The 27,467-nt window shown below is 38.0% G+C and overlaps 1 protein-coding gene across 1 annotated transcript in view; it reads left to right on the top strand.

The window, feature by feature from the left end:
• Window positions 1-27,467, top strand: part of LOC145693678 (acyl-coenzyme A thioesterase 9, mitochondrial-like) — a 154,138-nt gene that overhangs the window by 92,188 nt on the left and 34,483 nt on the right. Inside the window, exons 6-8 of the mRNA XM_081769925.1 lie at window positions 7,340-7,460; window positions 17,778-17,893; window positions 27,047-27,269. Coding sequence (XP_081626051.1) covers window positions 7,340-7,460; window positions 17,778-17,893; window positions 27,047-27,269 — 460 coding nt within the window. The remainder of the gene's footprint in view (window positions 1-7,339; window positions 7,461-17,777; window positions 17,894-27,046; window positions 27,270-27,467) is intronic.

The following is a 27,467-nucleotide window of genomic DNA, read 5'->3' as shown; positions in this document are numbered from 1 at the left end:
TCGATTGATTACTCCGTACTGCCTTGCCTTTCATTCGTGTCGGATTCTTACACTTGACTCTTTTTGCTAGTGCGCGTTTATTTTTCAATCTACTTTTACGGACAGTGTTATTTTCTTGTCTGGTTACGGGTAAGAGTACTGGCGAATTAATTACACAAGAACCACTGATTATGCAAAACATAATTCTCTTTGCGGGCTTACACTTCAAACTCTTCACTTCAAGTTGTTGATCTACACCACGAAACTCAAAGTCGATGAGGACAGAATCGAATCGCAATATAAAGACGTAAGTCACGCTAAAAGACAAATACGGTACTACAGACGCATGTGTAGTTGTAGAATCACGCAGAACAATTCGTTCGCAACACAAATACAACATTAAATTCTCAACATCGCAGGAAAATAACAACTTAACTCTCAAGCCTTCGCTGGCGTTTCCGAGAGGGTGGGTACGCGCTTCCACTACGCTACCATTCGTTTTATATAATTCATCGGCATCTCTCGCCGGCACTGCAACTACATCTAAAATCTGTCTGCCTACAGATGCTCGCATTGAATCGTGATTGATTACTATCTCTGTATTGCCTACTTTCTCTCGTTTTTCCTCACATATGTTTATCGTCGACTTTTCTTCAAACATTTCACGCGACTCATTAATTTCCTGTTCGGCCTCGCAAAACAATTCTTTCGCCATTACGCAAAGATGTTTATTAGAATCGTATTCAAAAGTTTCGCAAACACTACTTCCCTGAACTACAACTTCCGGTGTAAACAAACAATTATTTTCTAATACAACATGATCTTTAAATAACTCATACTTCTCTTCTGTAACCTGAGCTTTTGCGTACACGGGAGTTTCAATTTCCAAATCATCTGCCACTTCGTACTCTACGCTTGAAATTACACTAACACTAGCCTGCTGTACTATTAAAGGTGGTGGTTCAATAACTATAGGTGTAGAAATCTGACATCGCTCCGTACAATTACTTTCGACGAAGGTGACTTTAGCTCGCGCTTGTTCTACAAAATTGTCCACTGAATTCTTTTTGCTTTCTGAGCGTTCAGACTCAATTGACCTACTTTCACAACTATCCGACTGTTTGACACTTAACGGTGGTGACTGAATTTCGACGGGAGATAAGATCTCATATGTTTCCTGACATGAATCATCTACTAAGCTTACTCGCGCATACTGCGGTTCGCTTTTCAACGGTGGTATTAATTCCCAACATCTTTCAAAATTCGTAAACTCAAAATCATAAAACGCATGTCTATTCCATACTTTCAGTTCACTTGCGGCTGTGGGGTGAGTCGATGATACTGACCTACATGACGGCTGCTTGCATGCATCTACTTTGAATGGATCAGCTGATTGCTTATTCGTAGTCTTTTGTTTCTTACGCCTACCGGGTTCACTTTCAAGCTCTTTCACAATTTGTTCGTGCAACGATTGATCATACCGCGAATCACCTATTTCCTGATATCGTTCTAAAAGAGACTGTAATTCTTGCAGTGTACGCCTACCTATTACTATAATTCGTCTTCGATCATCTGTTCGCACTTCCGCCGTAACGTTAAATATAAATGGCCAACTGTGTACTGTAAATATGACTTTCTTCGGAACATTCGTATTTTGATCTTTATCCAATGACTCAAAACTTTTTGACAAATGAATTCTACGCCAAGTAACATAGTTATTTTCTTCACTCTTGTCTAAATGTATATCGCAAAGACTTTCATCTATGAACACTGCAAATGACCTCATTTTGTTTTACTTTTTTTTTTTTTTTTTTCAAAAACAAAAACAAACTCACAACTGAACTTTGGACTCTTTCAAGCGTTTAATGTTAACTTCCATTTTCTAAGATTTCCCCTCAAACTAGTAACTAGTACCATTTTCCTTTACACTACCAACACTTTCAATCTGATCTGGTTTCGAACTCACGACCGTATCATTGATCTGTGCGGACTGCCTTTTGACTAAAACTTGGAACATGTTCCTTAATTCCTCAGACTCTGACATTTTGTACAGGTTCAATAATCAGTAACTAAAGAAAGCTAATAATTTCTCTAATTCAAGCTAAAAATGCACTCTATTGGTTGCTAATGATTTCTCTACAGAAACACAAACATAATAAAACACACAATTAACAACAAATTATTTAAAAGTAAGACACTCTGAAGCAATGCACAAATTGGTCGCGGATTTTACTTTTGTACTTATTAGTACCAGTGCAGAATAAGAATAAACAAGGTCACCGTATTATGAATCTGTCCCAAGTTGGTTTCTGGATCAAGTAACTATATCTTCCTGGGAAGGCAACGCCAATTAAGTATGCTATTATCAATCTGTCCCGGGTTAGTTTCGGCACCAATTAAATATACTATCGCCTTGGTGAAGGGAGGTCAAACAAGCTTATTTACGTCTCTCGTTTACATTAATTTTGAACTAGAACTTTCCCAATCATTCCCTTCACCCGGAAGTATATACATGTTTTGCCAACCTCTGCCTGAGCTTGGGACCGACTCAAGCAGAAGAGTTGGTAGCAACGTGTTTGGTCGCGTCCGAACTATCAACAAAAAATAAGTATTAGCAGAAAATGTTGATTTTACTTTTCTTTTTTTTTTTTTTTTTTTTTTTTTTTTTAACCTGAATGCAAAGTTTGTCGCGAGTGATAGTTCACTACACAAGCATAATTGTAATTATGTACGTTCCGCGACCTGTTCTCGCGTACATGTTCCAAACTAAAAACAACAACAAACAAAATTCGAGGAAAGCAATAAGATAGAAACTCCGGGACTTAGTTATAGACTGTTCATATTTGACAAGAAGTAAGAGTAATAATCATACATGCACTGGACACTACATTATAAATCCTGATATTAAAATACACCTGAGCTGAAATGGACAACAAGCATTAAACATGGATATCACACAACAACATTTTTATCATTCGTATTAAATATACAACAACATTAGAGCTCGTATTATAAATGACAACTTTTCTTTATAATATTCCTAGCTAGCTAAAGACTGTTTAAGAGCAATAAAATTACATGTACTGAAAAATAAGAATACGCATGCGATTTTACTTCTTTTTTTTTTTTTTTTTTTAATGGTGGCCTGATTGTCGGATATCCATATGATTATCCTTTTTTTTTTTTTTTTAATGGTGGCCTGATTGTCGGATATCCATATGATTATCCTTTTTTTTTTTTCTTTTAAGTCGACTTTTAACGTTAATAGAAGGCGATATGACTAGCACATAATTCACGATTCAAAAGACGCGATCACTCTCACCTTAAACTGCTGGTATATTTCTAAGGCTAGTAAAGTTTTGGAGGATGCACACACGAGTTCTGGTTGGGTCGCTCCTATCACATCAATTAATACTACTCACGCTTTGATGCTCCTTGAAAGTATTAAGTTGGTCCTGTTGTTTCCTCCGACATGCTGAGTTCCAATTCAACGCAATTCGTGATTTTAGAACTTTTACTTTTACGTGTTAAATCCACTCGTCTTTGCACACTAGGCACTGATTCTCAACTAAAATGACATTATTCCCAACAGAATATCACACAACTCGGGATGCACATCTTACGCTTTTAGTCACAAGGTCCCGATTATTTGACGCGCTTCCTCCAGTACACAAGCATGTGAGCAGAGTATACTTGGGATGCAACATAGTTTTTGATTGGTCAGTAATTGAAAAGTTGTCCAATCACCACTCACTTTAGAAAATCACCGGAAGTACGAAATGATCTAGTAGTTTCTAGAACATTCTCGAAGCTGTTCAACCGGAAGTTTCAACATCTTTGAGACAAAGAATCTCTGCTTTGCACACACACACATTCACAAGAAAAGTCAGTTTGTGGCGTCGAAGAGAAATCATGTGCTGAACAAGCATGCATAGAGTTGCCAACTACTATGTTTTATCACCAAAAGTCAATTATAAATTTAATAAACTATACGCATTAATTTTTCTTGCTGTCGGTGGTCGATAGCAATATCGAGGAACATTAAAGTTTCGCACTTCTGACACGAACTTAGTTTCGTAGTAACTACGAACTGAGATAGCACGATGTTCTGTGCTCCAATGCACCATTGCGACTGACCGTATAACGTGGTGTTCTTTCTTCTTTCGGTTCCAACCCTGCCAATCAATATAAGTTACTACGCCTGCGCAGTTTTCAAGTTTAAAATGTGTCAGTGGGCTCGGGACCACCCTATATAAACAAGAACTATATTTTGAAATACTTTTTTCCTTTACATAAAGCTTTGTCGTTCTTGTTCTGTTCATTTTCGTTTTATTAACAACAGGGTTTTATTTCTTTTACAATTAGAAAAAACTAAAGATTTATTTTTACTTATTACTGGGCATTACGGAATCTACGGTCTTAAGACCGTTACTGATGAGGGATGGCGTTCCTCGGATATCATATTATCCGGAGAAGGAAGAAGGAAGAATGCAGCCTGAGACCTGTATGTTAGGTTCCGTCCTGGCATTTGCCTGATGTGAATGACAAAAATACAGGAAAAACCTCACTCAGGATATCTGGCCTGGAAAAAACTTATACCTTTTTGATCAAATGTCCCTATCGAGAATTGAACCCGAGACCGCTTCCAGCACCAAAAAGAAACGAAAGAAGAATAAGTAAAGTCACCTGAGTAATCATAATGGGTTATAGGCTAGAACTAAGTGAGAGGTTCAAAAGAAACTAGCAAGTCTTTATACATTTCATATTAAAATGGAAAACATTTGTTGCAAGAGTAGCAAGTTTTCACACATTTCATATTATACTGGAAAACATCTGTTTCAAGCATAGCAAGTTTTCACATATTTCATTCATATTTTAATGGAAAACATCTGTTGCAAACATAGCAAGTTTTCACACATTTCACATTATAATGGAAAACATCTGTTGCAAACATAGCAGGTTTCCACACATTTCATATTATAATGGAAAACATCTGTTGCAAGAGTAGCAAGTCTTCATACATTTCATATTATAATGGAAAATATCTATTGCAAGAATAGCAAGTCTTCATACATTTCATATTCTAATGGAAACATTTGTTGCAAGCATAGCAAGTTTGCATACATTTCATATTATAATGGAAAACATCTGTTACAAGCGTAGCAAGTTTTCATACATTATATATTATAATGGAACACATCTGTTACAAACATAGCAAGGTTTCATACATTTCATATTTTAATGGAAAACATCTGTTGCAATTGCAAACATAGCAAGTTTTCACACATTTCATATAGTAATGGAAAACATCTGTTGCAAACAGCAAGTTTTTAGACATTTCATATTACATTGGAAAACATTTGTTGCAAACATAGCAAGTTTTCACACATTTCATATTTAAATGGAAAACATCTGTTACAAACATAGCAGGTTTTTAGACATTTCATATTATAATGTACATCTGTTGCATACATAATAAGTTTTCTACGTTTCATGAATGGAAGTAATGAATAGAACATAATTTTAAGGAACAGTTAGGTACAAGTGTAAGTGGTAAGTAGTAAGAAAGTTATAAGTTTTTAGATGGGAGATTTGATGAATGATTTTATTTATATTTGTTTGTACAATGTTAAGATGTGGTACAAGTTATTGGTATTTTTGAAAACTTTTTCTTGGAACAATATTTAATTTTATAATCTTTTATAGCAGTGTCATTTTAAGTTATATTTAAAAGTAAGTTCTTTTTCAATAACCTATTAAAATAATAATAATAAAGATTATTTGTCTAACATCATGGATACCATAGTTGTAACATTTTCGTCCTTCACGTTCCTTAAATTAAGAAATTAATAAGGTTTCTGTGCAGTCCTTTGGATTCACAGTAAAGGATCGTCTTCGTGTTCGACTCAGTCAAAGTTTAAAAAACATTAATTTCTATTTAGAACAAGAATGAGGGGAAAACAGCGTGGTGCAAATGAAATGTCAAAAAATCCAGGTACATCATTTCCAAACTAAAAAAGTAAAACCTATAGATGTGGGCATGAATTGTCGTGCAAGATGATTATACCATATCTATTGACTTTCGATGCATGCTTGTGGAGAAATTTGAGCTTATTTTCTGAATTTCCAGAGGGGACATTCGGTCGAAAAGGTGTAAGACTGTTCAGGTTTCTCTGATTCACACCAGGCAAATGCCGAACCTAACTTAAAGGTCAAAGACCGGTTCCTTCCTTCCCTCTTCCTCGGATATTGTGCTCTCCAAGGCGCATCATCCACCATACGTGACGGGCTTAAGGCCATGGATGCCGGTAATGCTCAGAAACATATATGAATAAAGAAATAAAATGCATTTAATGAAGTTTAGAACCATAACGATCCAGAGCGATGGTTTTGCCTCGACAGAACTACACATGGCACATCACACCTAACATAAAAGCGGCAACACCTTCTGTGGTAGAAAGGTGTTTGGGACATTGTTCTGAACGTTCATCATGATCCAGTCACTGTCATGGCCGTTTTCCATTATTGTAAGAGCTTCGTATTTTATCAGAAGTAACAATTGGATGTAGGAAATCTTCAAAGTTATTCCATACTCTTAAAGAACTGCACGTCCCCAAACAACGGTTTTTGTTGTGCAATGGCAACTCATGTGGCAGTGATGCGCCGACCTTTTTCACCTTACGGACTGAACGAAGCCATCAAAGATAGCGGCATGAATGTGTGTTGTGTGAGTAGCTCGTTTGCAAATAGCACGAACACTTTCCTACAGAACTTCTTCATGAAAGTTCATCCGAACATGATGTTGGTCGGTGTCTACGTGACTAATTTTGCAGTGCTGTTACCGCAACAAAATTTGACAAACCAACAGCGAATAGTGCGTTCGTTCGCCATTTCTGTCTAAAATGCACTGTTAAAATTATTATTATCACTTGAAATGGGGGGATTGCTGTGTAGAATGTTCCAGTTTGTTTAAATTCGTGAAGAAATATCACGCACATTCTGTGTTCTCCATGGTGCTCTTCCATACGACTATGTCCAACAACGCGTTGCGTTCTGACTATATGGGTACTTCCAACTTTTTGCTGGTCATGCACTGAGTCTATAACGTTAAGATACATGGCCTTAGTCCATCGGTGTATGGTGTTGTGAGTAGAGTTTCCCACCAGAAGCCGAAGCGAAGATTTCACTCGCTCCAACCTAGTAATAATAAAAATGATCTGAAAATCAATTTCAACAACAAATTGATCTAAATGTGTGTTCTATTTTTCTGTTTTAACAACTTGAAGTCGAAGTATTGTTTTAAGAAATTATTATTGGATATTTTTATTAAATGAAATCTATCTTTTGTTTGATTTGCTAGGAGAGCTTCGATTCTGCCATAATTCCGTTGAGTTCTGATGCCCCTTTAAGAGACAAATACATCACATTCTTGGGAAGCGTCAGGACTGGAAGGCTCTTAGAAGATATGGACATGTTCGCTTGTAAGCATTTATTTATAACATCTCATACCAATCAGTAAGATGTAACGTTGATACCTTCCCACAAAACCCAACAATAGTCTCTGTAGGTGGTAGAGCGCAAAACTAGAAAGCACAATGCTGCAGTCATGCAGGGAATAACATGTATCCTAGTATACACTACCAGGTACGCCCACAGAATTTCTTCCGACAGGACAAAAACTGACACATATGCATAGTCGCGAATACACACACATTTGATGCATGCGTGCACTTAATACATAATATAAAACAACACTTACCTTATAAAACAACACTTACAATATCTTTATTAACTATAGTACTAGAGTATTAATATAACTTTAGTATAGTATGTGAGCGCAAATTAGTATGCTTTAACATGTAATTCCGAAAACTGAACACCCTTCGAAAATCCTGCGGACAGCAATGTACACTACCGTAAACTTTAGATTCTATTGAGCGTGTAAATTTTTCTTTAAACAAATTTACGAGAATGGGCTGGAAAGTTCTAGCTGTTGATTAATATCAAGGTGAGCATAATTTAATGAAATATTTTTAAAAAAATGTGTGTCTTGACAGCTAGAATTCAGTTCTGGAACATCACTTTTCCGCACAGTCACCGTCCACTTTCACGCACTTGCTACAACGACGCACCAGTCTTTCCATGTTGTCACGGCAGAAATCCTTGTCTTTGGGCGATATCCACATCGTACAGCACGCTGGATGTTCTGTGATGAGTAGTGGGTGCCCTTAATGCATTCCTTCAGTTTAGGAAAGATGAAAAAGTTGCTAGGCGCAAGAACAGGGCTGATCGGGGTATGTGGGAGGACAGTATATCCAAGTTTCAATGTTGCGTCGGTCGTCAACCTGCTGGTGTGGGGTCTAGCGTTCTCATGGAGAAGAAGGCAGGCCCCGTTGTCAGGTCTGACGCGTGTCAGTCGAGCCTTTAGATTCTTTAGGGTTTCGATGTACCTCTCTCAATACATTGTGGTACCTTGAGAAGAAACTCTCTTTGTGAACAACACCATTGACATCGAAAAACAGACTCACCTTGACTTTTCCTGCAGATGCAAAGACCTTGATTTTTTTTGGGGGGGGGGGGTAGCGGGAGAAACTTTGTGACGGTACTCCGTTTACTGCCTCTTCATCATTTGATCATAGTGATAGATTCGTCGCACGAGACGATTTTCCCCAGAGAAGCATCGTCTTCGTTTCGTCGCAGATTTTCATCAGCCATCCGTTTCCTTGTGGCCTTCATCTCATCTGTTAGCATCCTTGGAACCCATCTTGCTCATACTTTGCGGTACTTCAGTAGTTCCCTGATTATGAACTCGACTCGTTCCTTAGATATATCGAGCTGCAGTGCAATCTCCTTCTGCTTGATTCGTCGGTTTTCACGGATCAAGTTGTCAACTACCTCTTGATAAGTCACATTACTGGCAATTACTGACCTTCCAGAACAAGGCTTGTCAGTAAACTTAAAATGGCTTGGGTCGGTTCCTCTGACTGCGTTGGCCCATCTTCGAACGGTACTCTTGTCCACGCAGGTCTCACTGTAGACAACTTGCACTCGGCGAAAAATTTGCGCTGGCGAAACTCCTTCCTCTATCAAGAATTCGATTACGACACGCCCATTAACAAGTTGCCATCTTCACCACAACTGTTTATCACGTGGGCATATGACAACAACTTCCGCTGTGTGGCGTTGTAGGTAAGGAATGGAAAAACGCTTTTCAAAAGTTCTGATATCTCTGCAAATAAAAGTAAGAGAGATATTAACAAACAGGCAAAACTTTTCAGCCCCTCTCGTACCATATAGGTCCTTCAAAGCACATGGGATTCAGGTGCAATCAACAAACTTGTAAGAAAAAAGGGACATAAAGTTTCTATGCTGCTTAAATAGTGGGAAAAAATTAATACTTTTTTTTATATATATTACAAGAGCTATTTACAATATTTGGGCGTAAATATTTTAAGCACTGAAGAAGCTTAAAGGATCCATGATAAAACTGACCACAAGTGGATTGAATCCTTTGTATATTGAGCGCCCCATACATGTGATGTTTCTTCAAATACTCATATCAGGAAAAGGGACTTACATTCTTTATGTTAGATTTATTATACAGTAAATATGCAGAAAGAAAATGACCATAAATATGGTTTTCTCCAGTGTAAATAAGTTACGTATTCATACAGCACAATATTTTATGTCCATGGATGGACCTATATGGGTATCCGACACGGACATCATGAGGACATAACCAATACTGAAAATGCCAAAATTGCAAAATTTTGAAAAAAAAAATGGAGTTGACTGAATTGTGCCTACGTTATGCTAGTTAATACTAATTTGCAATTCATTATTGTATTATTTAAATTGTAGTTTGAGCTACACAGTGTAAAGAGGGGTTGTAAATTGAAACACTTAACTACCTTCCCGAAAAGAAAAACTAAAAACGGATTTTTTTATGCAAGCGTCCGTTGCAATGTGGCTGACTAGCCAATTGAGAACGTTGTTTAAGGTTGGTTTAAAGGGACAAGTTTCGCCGATAGATGTCACTACAGTCTTCGTATATCTCTAATATAGTTTTTATCTTTCACGAAAATTCACTATTTCTCTTACAAATTTCAAGCTACAGACTTCAAATTTTTAGAAAAGGAACTTCATAACCTATTGAAGATAACAATCTGTGCCGATTTTTTATTTAGAATTTTCTTCATTGTTGAAACAGTATATTGTTAAAGATTTGAATATTCGGTTTCAACAATTAAGCCATTTCAACAATGAAGAAAATACTAAATAAAAAATCGGCACGGATTGTTGCCTTCGATAGGTTATGAAGTTTCTTCTCTAAAAATTTGAAATCGGTAGCTTGAAATTTGTAAGAGAAACCGTGAATTTTCGTGAAAGATAAAAAATACATTAGGGAGATACGAAGACTATAGTGACAACTGTCGGCAAAACTTGTCCCTTTAAACCAACCTTAAGTACGGTTCTACGTGTAACACAACTTTCTGTTGGCTATACACAGAAATCGCAAGCAACGAACGCAACGGAGACTTGCATGAAAATCCACCTTAACTATGCCATCCCAGTTTAGGCAAACATAGATTTGTAAAATTAACACAAGAAATATCAAATTGTTATTTCAGAAGAAGAATATTTAAGTTATCAAAATGTATGAGCAGAGTATCTTAACTCTAACATCACTAATAATGTTTTTTAAGAAGAAAAAAAGCAATCAAAACTGCTATCCATAAGAAAGCTATGATTAACTGAATTCCTATGCCAATGCAAGTCACAATTCTTAATAATAAAGGTCTCTGACACATAAGGGATCTAGTAACACGAGAAACACAGTGTAGTTGCATTTAACTTGCTTACGCTGCATAGGAACCCACACTCGAGTACCGCGAGCACACCAACTTCGAACTATTCTTTCGCGAGATATAGCTGTATACAATTCATGGTTTTTAGTGGTCACCGTAATGCAAATTGTTTCGTGTTTTTTGCACTCGTGTTTACGGCGTATGTTCGCACGCTTTATTTACACCCGTAACGGTTAAGCCCTCCTGAAGTGAATCTGTACCCAGGAATATAACTCCCCTCACAAGAAATGATTTATAAGATACTAGAAATGAATTTCCTGATGAAAACTACATAAATCGTGAACCCGATGTATGGTTGCCTAAACTGGGATAGGACCAAACTAACACTAGTTTTCTTTCTTTTTTTCATTTTGTTGTTTTTTAGCGCTCTCCATTCATGTGGCATATTATGTCATACCATGAACAGGTGACATCTATTGACTTCGTCTTAACACCTATTTTCTTTAGTAAATCTTCTTTCCCTCTTCTATTGTGTGAAGGAATGTTAAAGGGAAAATATATGACTGGCGCCAATCATCGTGGCTGAGGGTAATGACATCATACTTAAATCCCACTCGAGTTAAATGGGCAAAGAAAATGCATGTGATGAAACAAATTTTATCTAGTTGAAAACACAATTGATAAATGGTGTTGTAACAATGTGTTGTGATTGTATGGGTTCATAGGGAGTTCATAAAGTCCTGCAGGAAAGTAAAACTCTATAACTTGGAAACCGTTACGGTTAAGTGTATAAATTTTTGGGGTTGGAAGAAAGGAAGTTTAAAGTTTTGTTCTGGCCACAATGCTCGATGACGTTTGCGCTGGTAATCACGTGACTTAAGATGGCGTCTATTAAAGAAAAGGCACAATGTATTTTGTGGTTTGCGGTATTAAAATCTTACGTTTCAGTGCGGAGAGAGTTCCAAACGACGTATGGGAAAACACCCCCAGCAGAAACAAGTATCAAGAGGTGGTACGAGAAGTTCAAAGAAACGGGAAGTGTGTCAGATTTACCACACAGTGGAAGGCCAGAACGAGTGACGATGTGATTCACACATTGCAGGACAGCGTAGCCAGGAGTCCAATGAAGTCGCTTAAACGTAGGTCGTTGGAACTGGGAATACCGAAGTCAACGTTACACAAAATCGTACGCAAAAATTTGATGGTCCGACCCTGTAAGTTAAAATTTGTGCACGAGCTAATAGAGGAAGACTGTGACATGAGAATGGGATTCTGTGAGTCAATGCTTACCCGCTTACAAGAAGATGGTGACTTTCCGTCTCGATTTCTGTTTTCAGATGAAGCCACATTCCATGTGTCGGGAAAAGTAAACAAGCACAACTGCCGAATTTGGGGGGTGGAAAATCCACCTGAATTCGAGGAGCACAAGCGGGGTAGTCCCAAAGTCAATGTGTGGTGTGCTGTTTCAATGGATCACATTATCGGCCCTTTTTTCTTCGAGGAAGAGACGGTAAATGGTAACAATTATCTGAACATGCTACAGACATTCCTCTTGCCAGAACTTACTAGGTTAGGCATCCTTAATGAGGTCCACATGCAACAGGATGGGGCACCGCCGCACTATGCCCTTCAAGTTCGAAAGTTTCTTAACTCAGAATTTAAGGAGAGATTGATTGGCTACAGAGGACCCACACCTTGGCGTGCAAGATCACCAGATTTGTCGCATTGTGATTATTGCCTGTGGGGACACGTGAAGACCAAGGTGTATTCGCAGAAGCCAGCTAATCTGCACGATCTCAAGAACAAAATAACTGATGTGATTTTGAACATTCCAGACGAGCACCGCCAACACGCAATTCTTGGTTTCCCAAAAAGACTGCAAGATTGTTTGGACGTGAATGGTGCACAATTGGAGGTTTGGCGATGAACCTTAACTAGCTGAAACAAAACTTTGAACCTTTCTGTAAGTACATCAAAAAGCATTTGTTAATACATTACGTAGTTTCCAAGTTATGAAGTTTTACTTTCCTGCAGGACTTTATGGACTCCCTGTACATCGTCAAATATCGAAAAATGATTTATATAGCCCTCTCCCTCATTCTAATCTTCCATCTTTGTTTTTCTATTTTACTTTCCGCAAAGAAAAAAAGTTTTTTTTTTTTTCGAGCAGTGATAAGAGGTCTTTGATTGTGGAAGGATGTTTTTTTTGTCGTAGAAAGCTGAAACTTTTCTGGGCTAAGTGTTAGTTCCCGATCTCTGCTTATGTTAGCATCTGGAACATTTTATATTCGAAAGTTTTTAAATAATAATAATACTTGAGGTACTTTTTGTGGCTTAAAAATGAAATGCAAAAACGGAGGTAGATTTTTCCGCACGAGTAGGTCTTTGGCCCATGGCCTCCTGCTTATCAAAGTATATATACTAGGGCTGTTCCTAATTCCGGAATTCCGGAATTTTTCGGAACGGAAATTCCAATTCCGGAATCGGAACACAGTTTCAAGACGTTCCGGAATTTCGGAACGTTCCGGAATTCCGGAACATTCCGGAATTTCGAAACATTCCGGAATTTCGGAACATTCCGGAATTTCGAAACATTCCGGAATTTCGAAACATTCCGGAACTTCTTATTGAAAAAATAATTTTTGCTGTTACCCCGAACTGAGAGGTGTGCGCAAAACTTAGTTTTGAAACTGGATATTGATTCCGCTGTGCTGAAGGAAGGAGTTTTGGTCCACGGCAACTGGTTTGTTTCATTCTCTAGATCCGTTCACTGTGAACGATTGCGCATAAGATTTGAAACTTTGTCTGGTTATCCATAAAGTCTCAATCATAAGTGATTCAGTGTAAATTCCGTGATTTTGTTGCAGAAATCGGAACATAGAAATTCGAGCTAGTTCTTCCCTTTAGTTTGGTTTATCTTCCGAGAAACACCTTTTTTATAAACCACTTTGTATATTCTTTTTTAAATGAATACCGACTGTACCTGTTCCATTTATACGAGGCAACCCTAACAAGAAATTGAACTGCATATCTTTTGATGTATGGCCATTGTTAAGTATAAGTACCTGAAGGAGGGGCAGATAATCATTTAAAAGAAAATACGATTTTCAGTAATTAAAGAGATAGGATAGTCTGAAATATAAATGTACAATTATTATGCTGCTGTCCGTATTATGTAAAAATATGCATTATTGATGTTACATGAACTTTTTGGAAACTAGAATCAGTATTTCATATTTCAGGTTCAAATCACGCAAAGCTAAAATTATTAATGCATCGCTTGTATTGTATTTAGTATACTGCATGCTGCAAACAGCAAAAAATTTCTTAGAACAAGGGATTACTGTTTAATGTTTTTTGTAACTTCTATAATCATGATGCTACTGCTGTTTTTTTTTTTAAATGAAAGCTTTATCAAGCATTATTTGCATAACTTGTCAAAATGTACAACGAGAGTAAATCGAATAGAGGTGCAAACTTTACATAATAACTTATAATTATTCACATGTACGCGCTACTCTTTTCTTGTCCTGCGACACTTATTTGAATAACTAACTAAATAAAGGTGTCTATCAGTTAAATACTAAGCATTGGAACCTACGTATGAAGATTAGTTCTAACTATACTAATCAAAATTTTATGCAAGGTGATAAATGAATTGTGTGAGTGAAAAACATTTAAAATTGGTTTGTTGAGAAATTGTATTAATCACCAATATATTATCAATGTTGTGAAATTCTGATGTAAAAGCATGTTACTTTCTTTAAACAATTACATTGATACAAGCCAATAGAATATGTACATTTTCATACAAAGCTGCAATATGAAGGATAGTTATGTATTCAGATGAAAGGGTCTGCACCAATGACTAACTAAAAACAAGAAAGGTAAATGTTCAATTAGTATACCCGAAATTGTGAGTAGCGATGGTAAAAGTTAAAAATGAAAGAAATCATTTCGTAAATGTTAATATTCACATTAAAAGTATTAGCCTAATGTTCATATTTCGCTCTTACGAAATAATTAATTTGTATCAAAAACTATTCGTACTTCGCGTAAATTGATCTTTACAAAAATTGATGTCTTACTTTCCTTGAGTAGAAAAGTTGGCGAAAACTTTCTTTCTCCTGATTTCTCAAATAAATCAGATAAAAAAGATCAATGAGATAAAAGAAGTTTGTTACGCTAAAAGTCCCTAAAGCCCATTTTATGCGATGCAATTTTCTATGCAATCTTCCATGCTAAGAGTCATGCGTTCAAATTATTTCGTGTAATAAAAATTAACATTCAACTTTCCATAGTAAATTGCACGTATTTCACCTTGTTCGGAGATAGAACATGTGCAATCTACCATGGAAAGTTGAATTCTAATTTTTATTACAGGAAATAATTTGAATGCATGTCTCCTAATTTTGCATACATAATTGCCTTGTCTAATATCGTCTAAAGTCTACTTTCCCCTAATTTTTAAAAGATCATCTGGACATTTATATGAAAATTGACATTTAATACATGCCCTTATAATATTTTATCCACATCATTGTTCTCTAACAGTATTATTTTGTAGCACAGAAATTTTGCTTTTTCTTTCAATAGTAATTTACACTTACATTTTTGTTGCATTATTTGATGACGTCTCAGGTAGCATCAGTTATACCATTTCAGGGTTTCAGTTGTCAAAATTTTCACAATTATGTATTACTCATGTGTACTCCTTGTACTTTAGATTAAAAGTTCATTAATATAATTCCAAGTGACATGACTACAAATGTTTCGTATGCTGTTGTATTGTTTGCTTAATAGTAAAACAAATATTTTGGAATTAAAATGCCAAACATGTAAATTGTTTCCTTGTTGGTACTTCAAAATACAAAATGGCAATGATTGAAAAAAAATTGTAAAAGATAAAGATAAAATGCTGTACTTTATTCCAATAATTGTAAATACGAGAATGCATAACTGTTTAAGACATGTTGCTACTATATTCCATAGATATCAAAGTGAAAACGAGAAAGTATTTGCGAGTAAATTTGTGGGATTAAAGCCTTGTAATAATGTTTGAGAACCATTGCCTCAGGACTGTTTCGAACTTTTATATTCAAACTTCGAACTAATATTAATATTACGATTCCAGAATCAACAGTGAGCTTCAAAATTTCAGTCTTGAAAACAGTTCCGAAATTCATACTTTTGAGCATTCCACAATTCCAAACTTTTGGAATGTTACGGAATTTGCGGAACATTCCGGAACTTCGAAACGTTTCAGAATTTCGGAACATTCCGGAATTTCGAAACGTTTCGGAATTTCGGAACATTCCGGAATTTCGAAACGTTCCGGAATTTCGGAACACTCCGGAATTTCGAAACGTTCCAGAATTTCGGAACACTCCGGAATTTCGAAACATTCCGGAATTTCGAAACGTTCCGGAATTTCGGAACATTCCGGAATTTCGAAACGTTCCGGAATTCCGAAATTCCGGAACATTCCGAATTAGATGAATTCCGAATTCCGGAATACGAAATCGAATTCCGAACACCCCTAATATATACAAAGATAAGACAATGATGATAGAATCAAGGATGGACACGGGTTTATCGAAGGTAAAAGGGTTCGATCGAGCACGATTTAAAAGTGTGTGATGTTTGGAAACTTCACTACTGTGGCTAGTGGTGGCCCGAATGTAGAATTCGGTTCACTTGTTGACTTCAGGAGACCCTTGGTTGGCTTTGTATGTGAATCGAAGTCTCCATGCAAAAACAAGATTAATAATATCATATTATCAGCAATATCATTTTATTTTTATTTTATTTAGAATTTATACTAAATATTTTTTATTAAGTTCCAAATATATGTAAGGCATAATTATCTATACCGGTGGTAATTTATTCCTAATTCAACCAACGAATGCCTTTCCCTCATTTTATGAAGTATTAAATAAGTACATACAAGGTGAAGAAAAAACTGGACTGAAGTAATAACTCAGAGTATTTACATTGTTGGTTCCTGTCGGTGGTGTTGCCTTGAAAGTAACTTCAACACACTTCTTCATTCGCTGCTACCATTTTATGTAACATCCTTGGAAGTCGTGTTCTCTACGGGTCTTTAGTATGTTTTCAGTTTTTTTCTAACCTCATTAATGGAGGTAAAATGTATTCTTTTCAGTTCAGATTTGATTTTCGGGAACAAAAAGATCACAAATTGTAAAATCAGGAGAGTATGGCGGGTGTTCTAATATTGCAATATTTTTTCGAACCAACAATTGCTGTGATAGGGCCTTGTGAGCGGGTGCGGGGAACCATCTTCACACAAATTTTTGCATTTGCAATTCTTCCGTTAAGATGAGTCTGACTTTTCGTCCAAGTTCACAGCCTTAGCAAATGCTCTCTAACACTCAATCTGCGATCATTTCTTACAACACGACGAACATTTTCGATATTTCTTTCAGTTACAGAAGAACGCGAGTGGCCTGTTCGTTCATCATCATCACAGCTCTCCCTACCCACCAAAAACCTCTTATGTTACTCAATCATTTATGTCCTTGGCATGGAGGCTTCTTCCATTTGAAAATTTTCAGTGGCAGATTTTCGAAATTTCACGAGAAAGTTAATGTTTATCCTTCGTTCTACTTTCACACTTGTCATGTTTCTGCCAACGCACTGACACACGTGTTCATTCTTTGTCGCTTATCTCGCGAATGGCTGGGCCGGGTGAGTCCAATTCACTGTACTAGGTAGGGAAGATATGATAGTTTATCCTTGCAAAAATAATATACATTATGTTGATTATTTTTAGTATACATCTACAATCCGGTTTTTTTGTGTATGTGTGTGGGTGTGTCGCACCTTTTATCTAGTATTTGTTCTCTGGAATAACACATTTTTTAAAAAAGTAATAATAAGAGAAAGCTGTTTTAAATTTTAATTAATTTTTTTAATACTTTTTTTAGCCATTAAATCTAATCAATAATAGGTTTTATATTGTGTTTCCAGTGTACCTTGCCCAGAGGTATATAAAGAATCCAAAAGAGGATCCAACAAAACCTTTCCCGTATATATTGGTCACGGCACATATAGACCAAATAAAGTTCGAGGAAACGTATCCCAAGGTAAGTTCTTATTATTTAGTTTTACAACTTAACTCTGTCCTTCAGAATGTATTTTATTTTTTATATATACCGTTTTACTAGTGTTTTGTTGTTCTCCGGAAACCGAATCCGTTTCCACAGAAATAGTTTTATGTTTTCCAAAGGTTTTCACCGAAAACAGTTTCGGTGAAAACCGAACAAGTTTTGAAGAAAACTGAAACCGGTTTCGTTGAAAAACCGAACCGGTTTTGGAGAAAACCTAAATGTCGGTTTTTCGGTTTTCTAGAAACCGGTTTCCGGTTTTTATAAAAAAAACCGGTTTTGCCCATTCCTAGTTTAAGCGTCTGAGATGAATCTTCTTCCGGTAGTGCCTCTATGTCTTTATCTTCAAACTTTTTCGGCTGATCAGGACGCACTTTGTCACTCAAGTCAAAATCATTGATTTTGAATTGACGAAACCATTCTCTACACGTTGTTTCCGATAGAGCATGCTCCCCATACGTCTCCAGTAGCAAACGATAGCTTTCTGCAGCAGATTTCTTAAGATAGAAGCAGACTGAAAACAAATACTCTTTTCACTTCACTCGGAGATCAAATAATGCTCTGATAGCACTTCCAAATAGGTATCCTGGCACTTCAATAGTCCGCTGTGTTGCAATAGAACAAATACTGCCCTCTGTTCATCAACAGCGAGAATTAATGCAAGCACCCAATATTATGGTCCATCTATCTAACACAACATCATTATCATCATTTATAGAATTAGGCCATTTAAAAGTGCGTTGTAAATTTTATAACTTGTAATACCTAAACTGCTACTCAACAAGATATGGTATGTTTGAAAAATCACGACTTGTTTCCTTATTTGAGACAAAAGTTTGAGCGGGAGGTGGCGGCAAATTATTTAGAGCACAGGGGTGCACAATATGTAAATACGGGCCTAGATTACCCTGAAGACAATGCAGTTTTGGCATCGTTTAAGCAGGTGCATAATGTTTTGAGACAGATTCTCTTTAGCCTTGAACAGGAAACCTGCAAAGAGTGTGGGAGGATGGAGAATGAGACATTTCAACTCAGGTAGCAACTAAACATTTATATAAAAAATTAAAGTATATACGGGAACAACATTTTAAATAAGGATGCGTCATACTGCTGGAAGACATTGGAAATCATCATGAAGGAGAAAGCTTCAAAGAAAATATTCGTTACGAGAACTTGGGCACGGAGTACGCCATAGACTTTTGGAGAAGTATGCACTTATGTCTTAAGTAATCATTGCAGTAAGGTCGAAAAAGTTGTTAAGTGCTGGAAAATCTTCCTCTGGAGCGATAATTTTCGGTTTAGAAATAATAAGTAACCCACTGGATGGGCAAATGACATAAGTAACTCACTGGGTACTTCAAAACTGGAAACTTTCCCCCAGCAAAAAATCGTTGATTCGGAATGCAATAATGCATTATACTATTGAGATTTTGCTTGACGACGACTAATGCCTATGGGCACTTGTTATATGCAGCCTAAATTTCATCAAGATTGCAATAAATGTTAATGTAAGACATAAAGAATATTACACAAATTATGACGTATTAATGACTCGCATGTACTCGAATCAAAGGTTACATTGCTAGTCACCGAACTCTTTTTTTTTTTTTTTTTTTTTTTTGTACTAATCTTGTATAAAGTAAGTCAATCTGTAATCAATCAGAAGATAGCGAACGCTTTGAGGACACTTTCTGGCTATTTATAAACTAATTCTGGTTTCTGGGAGGTTTCTGGGAGACAGCACCCTGTTTGTAGTGGAGAGCAAGATTAAGAGAAAGGCAGGTTTTACATAAACATTATCTTCTCGAGTTACGCACCGCACCGTACCATATTATTCAAGCACCATGTGACATTAAAAAAAAAAAAAAAAAAACTACACTAGACTCTCGCTAATCCGACCCTCAGTAGTCCGGCCTCTCAGTAATCCGGCGCACATCCAACCAGGGCCGTGCCGTGGGGGAGAGCGAGTGAGGCGACGTCCCCGGGCGCCGAAGTAAGGGGGCGAAAAATTCGGGAGAAAAAAGGAAAAATTGCTTGGAATATATGTATGGGGGCGCCGTCGTATACTCTCGCCCAGGGCGCTGATTTTCCACAGCACAGCCCTGCATCCAACCAAAAATACGTGCACAATAAATTATCGTGCGCATGCGCAACAATGCTTAGTTAAACAATGCTTTATATACTGTACGTACTCGAAATTGTGCGACAGTTAAAAATTAGGGACATGTTTCATAGTGAGTGATACTACTCAAGGACTAAGTTTTCTTTGAAAATTAATGTATATTTGGATTTAATAAAGTATATCCTCCATGTTTAAAAATACGTAAATAAAAAACAAGACACTGTAAATAAATAAATCAAATAAATGTCAGATACTCAATAATCCGGCCCTTCCGCAAATCCGGCACCCATATGTGCCAGAATGGCCGGATTAGCGAAAGTCTAGTGTATTACTTTGAGAAATGATGCAAAAATTTAGTGCACAGTCTGTGATATAATTAACACCTAAAACTTTTTACTATTAATATTCGTAATGCAAGTAAACTTACGTAATCTATATTCTACGCTGAAACTTTTTGCTTATTATTTTGATTAATTAGGCTACAGCCCAGTGGCGGGTCCAAGGGGACGATTAGGGCGATCGCCCCCCAGAAGAGGAAAGTTTTTTTTTTTTTTAATTTTATATATAAATGGAACCCATCCCAGTTTCGAGCTCTTAAAAGTAGCTCTAAGTAGCAGTATTACAACCCCCTCCCCAGAAGTCCGTCGTGGATCTGCCCCTGCTACAGTCTTTGATGGAGAACCAACGAGGATGTTAGTGTTGGTGTGTAGATAGAGGGAATGAAGCATAATGTGAGTCCCTACTAGCAAGGCGGGCCCTAGGCAATTCGTCGCCCCATGCCATAGCATTATTTGCCGCCCTCCCTATCTCCAGAAAGAACAAATCTTAAGAGTCTTCATCCCGGCGAAATTAAAATACCGCTAATTTTACAGTAATTATGTGATATCTTCAAATAGATAAAAGATAATCGAAATGTGGAAGAAGAGCGCCCTAGACAATATTATTTTACATGAGAAACCGTTATCACGACTCACTTATCTCATTTCGATTTCGAGCCATTTTGAAAATCGGCATTTATTTTCGCGTTTCTAAACAGCTGAAAACGGAAAGCCGCTAGGTGACTTCTGATAACGGTACCTCACGCAAAATAATATTGTCTAGGGGCGTGCGTAGTCCTGGCCCCCCCACCATCACGCAATTTTTCGAAAACAATTTCAATCGTTTGTACTTCGTTTGCTCCCATTTGCTCCGCAGTAGCTCCGTTTGCTCCCTTACCGTTCCCGAGAAAATGGAACCTTAAAGTGGGGGGGCCAGAACAACGTCGTTCCAGCCCCCCCACCCAACTAAAAATAATAGCTGAGGGGAACGGATCGTGGCATTCGTTTGTACTTCGTTTGCTCCCATTTGCTCCGCAGTTTCTGCGTTTGCTCCCCTACCGTTCCCGAAAAAATGGAAATTTAAAGTGGGGGGGCCAGAACAACATGGTCCCAGCCCCCCCCCCACCCAATAGCAGAGAGGAACGGATGGTGACATTCGTTTGTACTTCGTTTGCTCCCATTTGCTCCGCAGTAGCTTCGTTTGCTCCCTTACCGTTCCCGAGAAAATAGAAATTTAAACTGAGGGGCCAGAAAAAGGTGGTCCCAGACCCTCGAATTAAAAACGGTCACAGAGAGGAACAGATGGTCGCATTCGTTTGTACTTCGTTTGCTCCCATTTGCTCCCCAGTAGCTCCGTTTGCTCCCTTACCGTTCCCGAAAAAATGGAACCTTAAAGTGGGGGGACAGAACAACGTCATCCCAGCCCCCCCACCCAACTAAAAATAATCGCTGAGGGGAAAGGATGGTGGCATTCGTTTGAACTTCGTTTGCTCCCATTTGCTCCGCAGTAGCTCCGTTTGCTCCCTTACCGTTCCCGAGAAAATAGAAATTTAATCTGAGGGGCCAGAAAAAGGTGGTCCCAGACTCCCCACCCAACTAAAAATAATCGCTGAAGGGAACGGATGGTGGCATTGGTTTGTACTTCGTTTGCTCCCATTTGCTCCGCAGTAGCTCCGTTTGCTCCCCTTACGTTCTCGAGAAAATGGAACATTAAATTGGGGGGCCGGAACAACGTCGTTCCAGCCCCTCACTCAACTAAAAATAATCGCTGAGGGGAACGGATGGCGGCATTCGATTGTACTTCGTTTGCTCCCATTTGCTCCGCAGTTTCTACGTTTTCTCCCCTACCATTCCCGATAAAATAGAAATTTTATATGGGAGGCCAGAACAACATGGTCCCGGGCCCAAAATCAATAGCAGATAGGAACGGATTGTGGCATTCGTTTGTACTTTATTTGCTCCCATTTGTTCCGCTGTTCCTAAGTTTGCATCCTTACCGTTCCCAAGAAAATGGAGCTTTAAACTGTGAGGGGCCAGAAAAAAAGGAACCCAGGAACTTCGAGGGGCCAGAAAAAAGTGATCCCAGCCCCTCGAATTAAAAGAAAATCACAGAGAGAAACAGATGGTTGCATTCGTTTGTATTTCCTTTGCTCTCATTTGCTTCGCAGTTTGTCCGTTTGCTCCCCTACCGTTCGCGAGAAAGTAGAATTTTAAACTGGGGGTTCCAGAACAACATGGTTTTTGTCCCCCACTCAATGGTAGAGAGGAACTGATGGTGACATTCGCTTCTACTTCTTTTGCTCCCATTTGCTCCGCAGTTTCACAATTTGCTCTCCTGCCGTTCCCGAGAAAATGGAACATTAAACTGGTGGTCCAGGAAAACATAGTCCCAGCACGTCGAATTGCAAATAATTTCAATGAGGAACGGATGGCGGCATACGTTTGTTCTTGGTTTGCTTTGCAGTAGCTACGTTTACGCCCTTACCATTCCTGAGGAAATGAAACTTTAAAGTGGAAACTAGAACAAAATTGTCTCAGCATCCCACTCAAATAAACATAGTAACATAGGGGAGCGGATGGTGGAATATTTTGTACTTCGTTAACTTCGATTTGCTTCGCAGTTTCTTGGGTTGCTCTCCTAACGTTCTCGAGTAAACAGAACTTACACACTTGATTTCAGCCACCCTCCCAACTTATATAATCGCAGAGGGAAGTGGATGTTGGCTATATCTCCTTTGTTAATATTTGCTGCACAATTGCTCTGAGTACTCATCTACTCCGATTGATGTTAAGAAAGAGGAATTTTGAAGCGGCTGGTGTAGAAATGTGATCCCAGTCCTCACCCCCCTAAAAATTGGGGATCAGTAGGGAAGAAAGTGAAAGAATTCCACAGCAATTCGCGGCAAATCACGCAAAAAATTATTTTTTACTACATTTTTTAGGATGTTGAGGACTGGGATCACATTTCCACACCAACCACTTCAAAATGCCTCTTTCTTAACAACAATCGGAGTAGATGAGTACTCAGAGCAATTGTGGAGCAAATATGAATAAACGATATATAGCCAACATAAACTTCCCTCTGCGATTATATACGTCGGGACGGTGGCTGAGATCACGTGTTTAAGTTCTGCTTACTCGAGAACGTTAGGGAAAGTACAAAATAATGCCACGATCCGCTCCCCTACGTTATTATGTTTACTTGAGTGGAATGCTGGGAGAGTTTTCTTCTAGTCTCCATTTTAAAGTTCCATTTCCTCAGGAATGGTAAGGGAGTGAACGTAGCTACCGCGAAGCAAACCAAGTACAAACGAATGCCGCCATCCGTTCCTGATTGAAATTATTTTCAATTCGAAGTGCTGGGACTACGCTTTCCTGGACCACCAGTTTAATGTTCCATTTTCTCGGGAACGGCTGGGGAGCAAATTGAGAAACTGCGGAGAAAATTGAAGCAAATGAAGTAGAAGCGAATGTCACCATCCGTTCCTCTCTATCATTGCGTGGGGGGCTAGGACCATGTTGCTCTGACTTTCCCAGTCTAAAATTCTATTTTTTCGCGAACGCCAGGGGTGCAACGGGACAAATTGCGGAGCAAATGAGAGCAAAGGAAGTATAAACGATTGCGACCATCTGTTCCTCTCCGTGATTTTTTTTAATTCGAGGAGCTGGGATCACTTTTTTCTGGCCCCACGAAGTTCCCGGGCTCCTTTTTTCTGGCCCCTCACAGTTTAAAATTCCATTTTCTTGGGAACGGTAAGGATGCAAACTTAGGAACTGCGGAGCAAATGGGAGCAAATGAAGTACAAGCGAATGCCACAATCCGTTCCTATCTGCTATTGATTGGGGGCCAGGGACCATGTTATTTTGGCCCCTACTTTAAATTTCTATTTTCTCGGGAACGGTAAGGGAGCAAACGGAGCTACTGCGGAGCAAATGGGAGCAAATGAAGTATAAACGAATGTCACCATCCGTTCTTCTCTGCTATTGGGTGGGGGCCTGGGACCATGTTGTTCTGGCCCCCAACTTTAAATTTAAATTTTCCCGGGAACGGTAAGGGAGCAAACGGAGCTACTGCGGAGCAAATGGGAGCAAACGAAGTACAAACGAATGCGACCATCTGTTCCTCTCTGTGACTGTTTTTAATTCGAGGGTCTGGGACCACCTTTTTCTGGCCTCTCAGTTTAAATTTCTATTTTCTCGGGAACGGTAAGGGAGCAAACGGAGCTATTGCGGAGCAAATGGGAGCAAACGAAGTACAAACGAATGTCACCTTCCGTTCCTCTCTGCTATTTGGTGGGGGGCTGGGACCATGTTGTTCTGCCCCCCCCCCAATTTAAATTTCCATTTTTTCGGGAACGGTAGGGGAGCAAACGCAGAAACTGCGGAGCAAATGGGAGCAAACGAAGTACAAACGAATGCCACCATCCGTTCCCCTCAGCTATTATTTTTAGTTGGGTGGGGGGGCTGGAACGACGTTGTTCTGGCCCCCCCACTTAAAGGTTCCATTTTCTCGGGAACGGTAAGGGAGCAAACGGAGCTACTGCGGAGCAAATGGGAGCAAACGAAGTACAAACGATTGAAATTGTTTTCGAAGAATTGCGAGATGGTGGGGGGGCCAGGACTACGCACGCTGTCTAGGGCGCTCTTGTTCCATATTTCAATTATCTTTTACGTTTCTTTTTGAAGATATCACATAATTACTGTAAAATTAGCGGTATTTTAATTTTGCCAGGATGAAGACTCTTAAAAGCCACGATTTTAAGTATGTTACCCCACCATGAACAACGAAGGGGAGGGAAAATGCACTTCCATTCAGAAAGCTCTAAACATTACAAATACAGTATCGTTGTGTTCTGTTTTTTTTTTTTTTTTTAATTTAAACAATAATCTATTATGTTAGTGAAAAGTAAAGCAAACACTTGCAGAGAAAAGATGGTAGGCTAATTCTTTTTATAGAATTCAATGTCGAGCTTCAATCTCAGTACATCAGTTTGCAATTCCAGTACAATTAGCTCTTTTATCTATATTTCCTGATTTTCCTTCTACATCTGTTTTAAAAAAAATAATTAAAAAAGCTTGTTTCCACCTTAAATGAGAAGGAGTTTGTTTATGACAAAGACAAGACTACTTTTCATATCAAAACTGTGAAGCTAACTAAATGGGACAGGCGATCGCTACTGTTCAAGAATTGAGTTCTTGAAGTTGACAATAATCAAGCAATTCATGCTGGGATTTGTTTGACCATTTGCTTTAGCACTGTCCATGTGACCTTAAACTAATGCTACCTAAACATGATTTAGAATGCAGTATTTAAATACAAGGTCAGCTTAGTAGACTTAACTACCGTCATCATGAAATCTCTTTTCCAACAGGAAATGTTTATTATAAATAATATAGTTATAACATATTTTGCTCCCCAGTTGAAATGTACGTGTTGCACATATCGCACATGACATAGAACAGTGACACAACTCAAAAATTTTGCGTTTTTGAGTTATTGCCACTGCGAGGCGCGCAATACTCTAGTCTATCTAGTAAAAAAATTTCACACTTGTAACGTAATTTTTAGCATCTAGAGAGCAGTATGTGTCAGTTTTCCATTTCCTGAACTTTGACTATTGTCCTCGGAGAATAGTGACAGAAGTTAGATGATCTTGGGTGGTTGAGTAGTTCTTCTCTGGTAAAGTGACATTTTTTAACATGCAACAGTGTTTGTGCAGCATATCAGTATAGTAAAACGACACTTTTAGGTTTAGGACGATATTGTCCGAAAAAAGGTGGGTAGAAGCTGTACAAGGTAATTGAATTAACGCACGAAAACTTCCTCGACTTTAAGGATCTTTGTCAAAACTACAGAAATAATTTCTCAAAAACCTACGATGAACAGCAAATAAAATTTGCCGATATTAAGATAGCAAAAGTTGAGAAAGAAACACCGGACGGATTTTTTTTTTTTTTTTTATCAAAACTTCATACGAACAGGCGGATTACCAAAAAAATGTTGTCACGAAGAATACACGCAAGTCTAGGCAGCGAAGAATGTCGTGCGAACTGGGAAAAGCGTATCCAGATAAATTCAAAATATCGGATCGCAAAAAGTCCGATATAATGGATCTTCTTGCTTCCAACACATTCCCCCAGCTTACAAAGATTTCTACACATCACTTTTCAATTAGTAGTTTCTATTGGACAGCTGATGTAAAGACATTGATATTTGGATCATTATTTTGAAGTTATGCCATAATTAAAAGTAATTGTTTTCTTGTAAAACTTCGAAAACTTCGATTTGTGTCACTTTTCCTCCTTATCATCATTACAAGGTGTGTCATCAGAATAGTCACAACTTGAAAAAATGACAATGATAAATAAAAAGAAAAGTGACACAAATCAAATTTCTCACCCCTGGGATGACTGCATTTTGTGTACTAAACACCTATTGTTTCCAGTAACAATACCTGTAAATATTTACAAAGTTAGAAGCAATTCATACACTATTTTCTTCGAAATGCAATTCTCATTGTAATACTAGAGTTTGTTTTTTTTGCTCTCCTGAAAAAAATACGTTTTTTGAGTTGTGTCACTGTTCTATGTCATGTGCGATATGGTAGAGCGGACCTGCCTCCTAGTAATTAGTATTAATTTAATTTAATTGACATTCATTAACAATGTTGTTAATGACTCTCACTAATTCAGGTGACGGCAGACATTCGGCTGTCTGGCCACGTCTCTTGGGTTGGCCATACGTCAATTGAGACGACAGTTTGGCTGGAGCAGAAGCGAGGAGGAACGTGGACTTTACTGACGAAAGCCGTTTTCTTGATTGCGGCACGAGACCCCACAAACACCACTTCTGCTGTTGTTAACGAGCTTGTTACAGAGACCGAAGGGGAGCAGGAGATTTTTCAGCAAGGCGAAGGTAACGTTTATTTAATAAGTATGTTACGTCAAATTAAGATATAAATAAACGAACAAAATGTATTTCTTTCTATACAAACTGTCCTATTGTTTTCTTATATTCAATACTTTTTTTTTTTTTTTTTTGCAGGGTACGCAATACTGGGAATCGTTTCCTGAAGCTTAAAAATATGCGATTTCTGTAGTTTTTTTTTTTATT

The sequence above is a fragment of the Thermobia domestica genome, chromosome 8, assembly GCF_964235325.1.
Source record: "Thermobia domestica chromosome 8, izTheDome1.hap1.1, whole genome shotgun sequence".
In the NCBI taxonomy this organism is placed as follows: domain Eukaryota; kingdom Metazoa; phylum Arthropoda; class Insecta; order Zygentoma; family Lepismatidae; genus Thermobia; species Thermobia domestica.
This window is presented reverse-complemented; position numbering and strand designations above follow the sequence as displayed.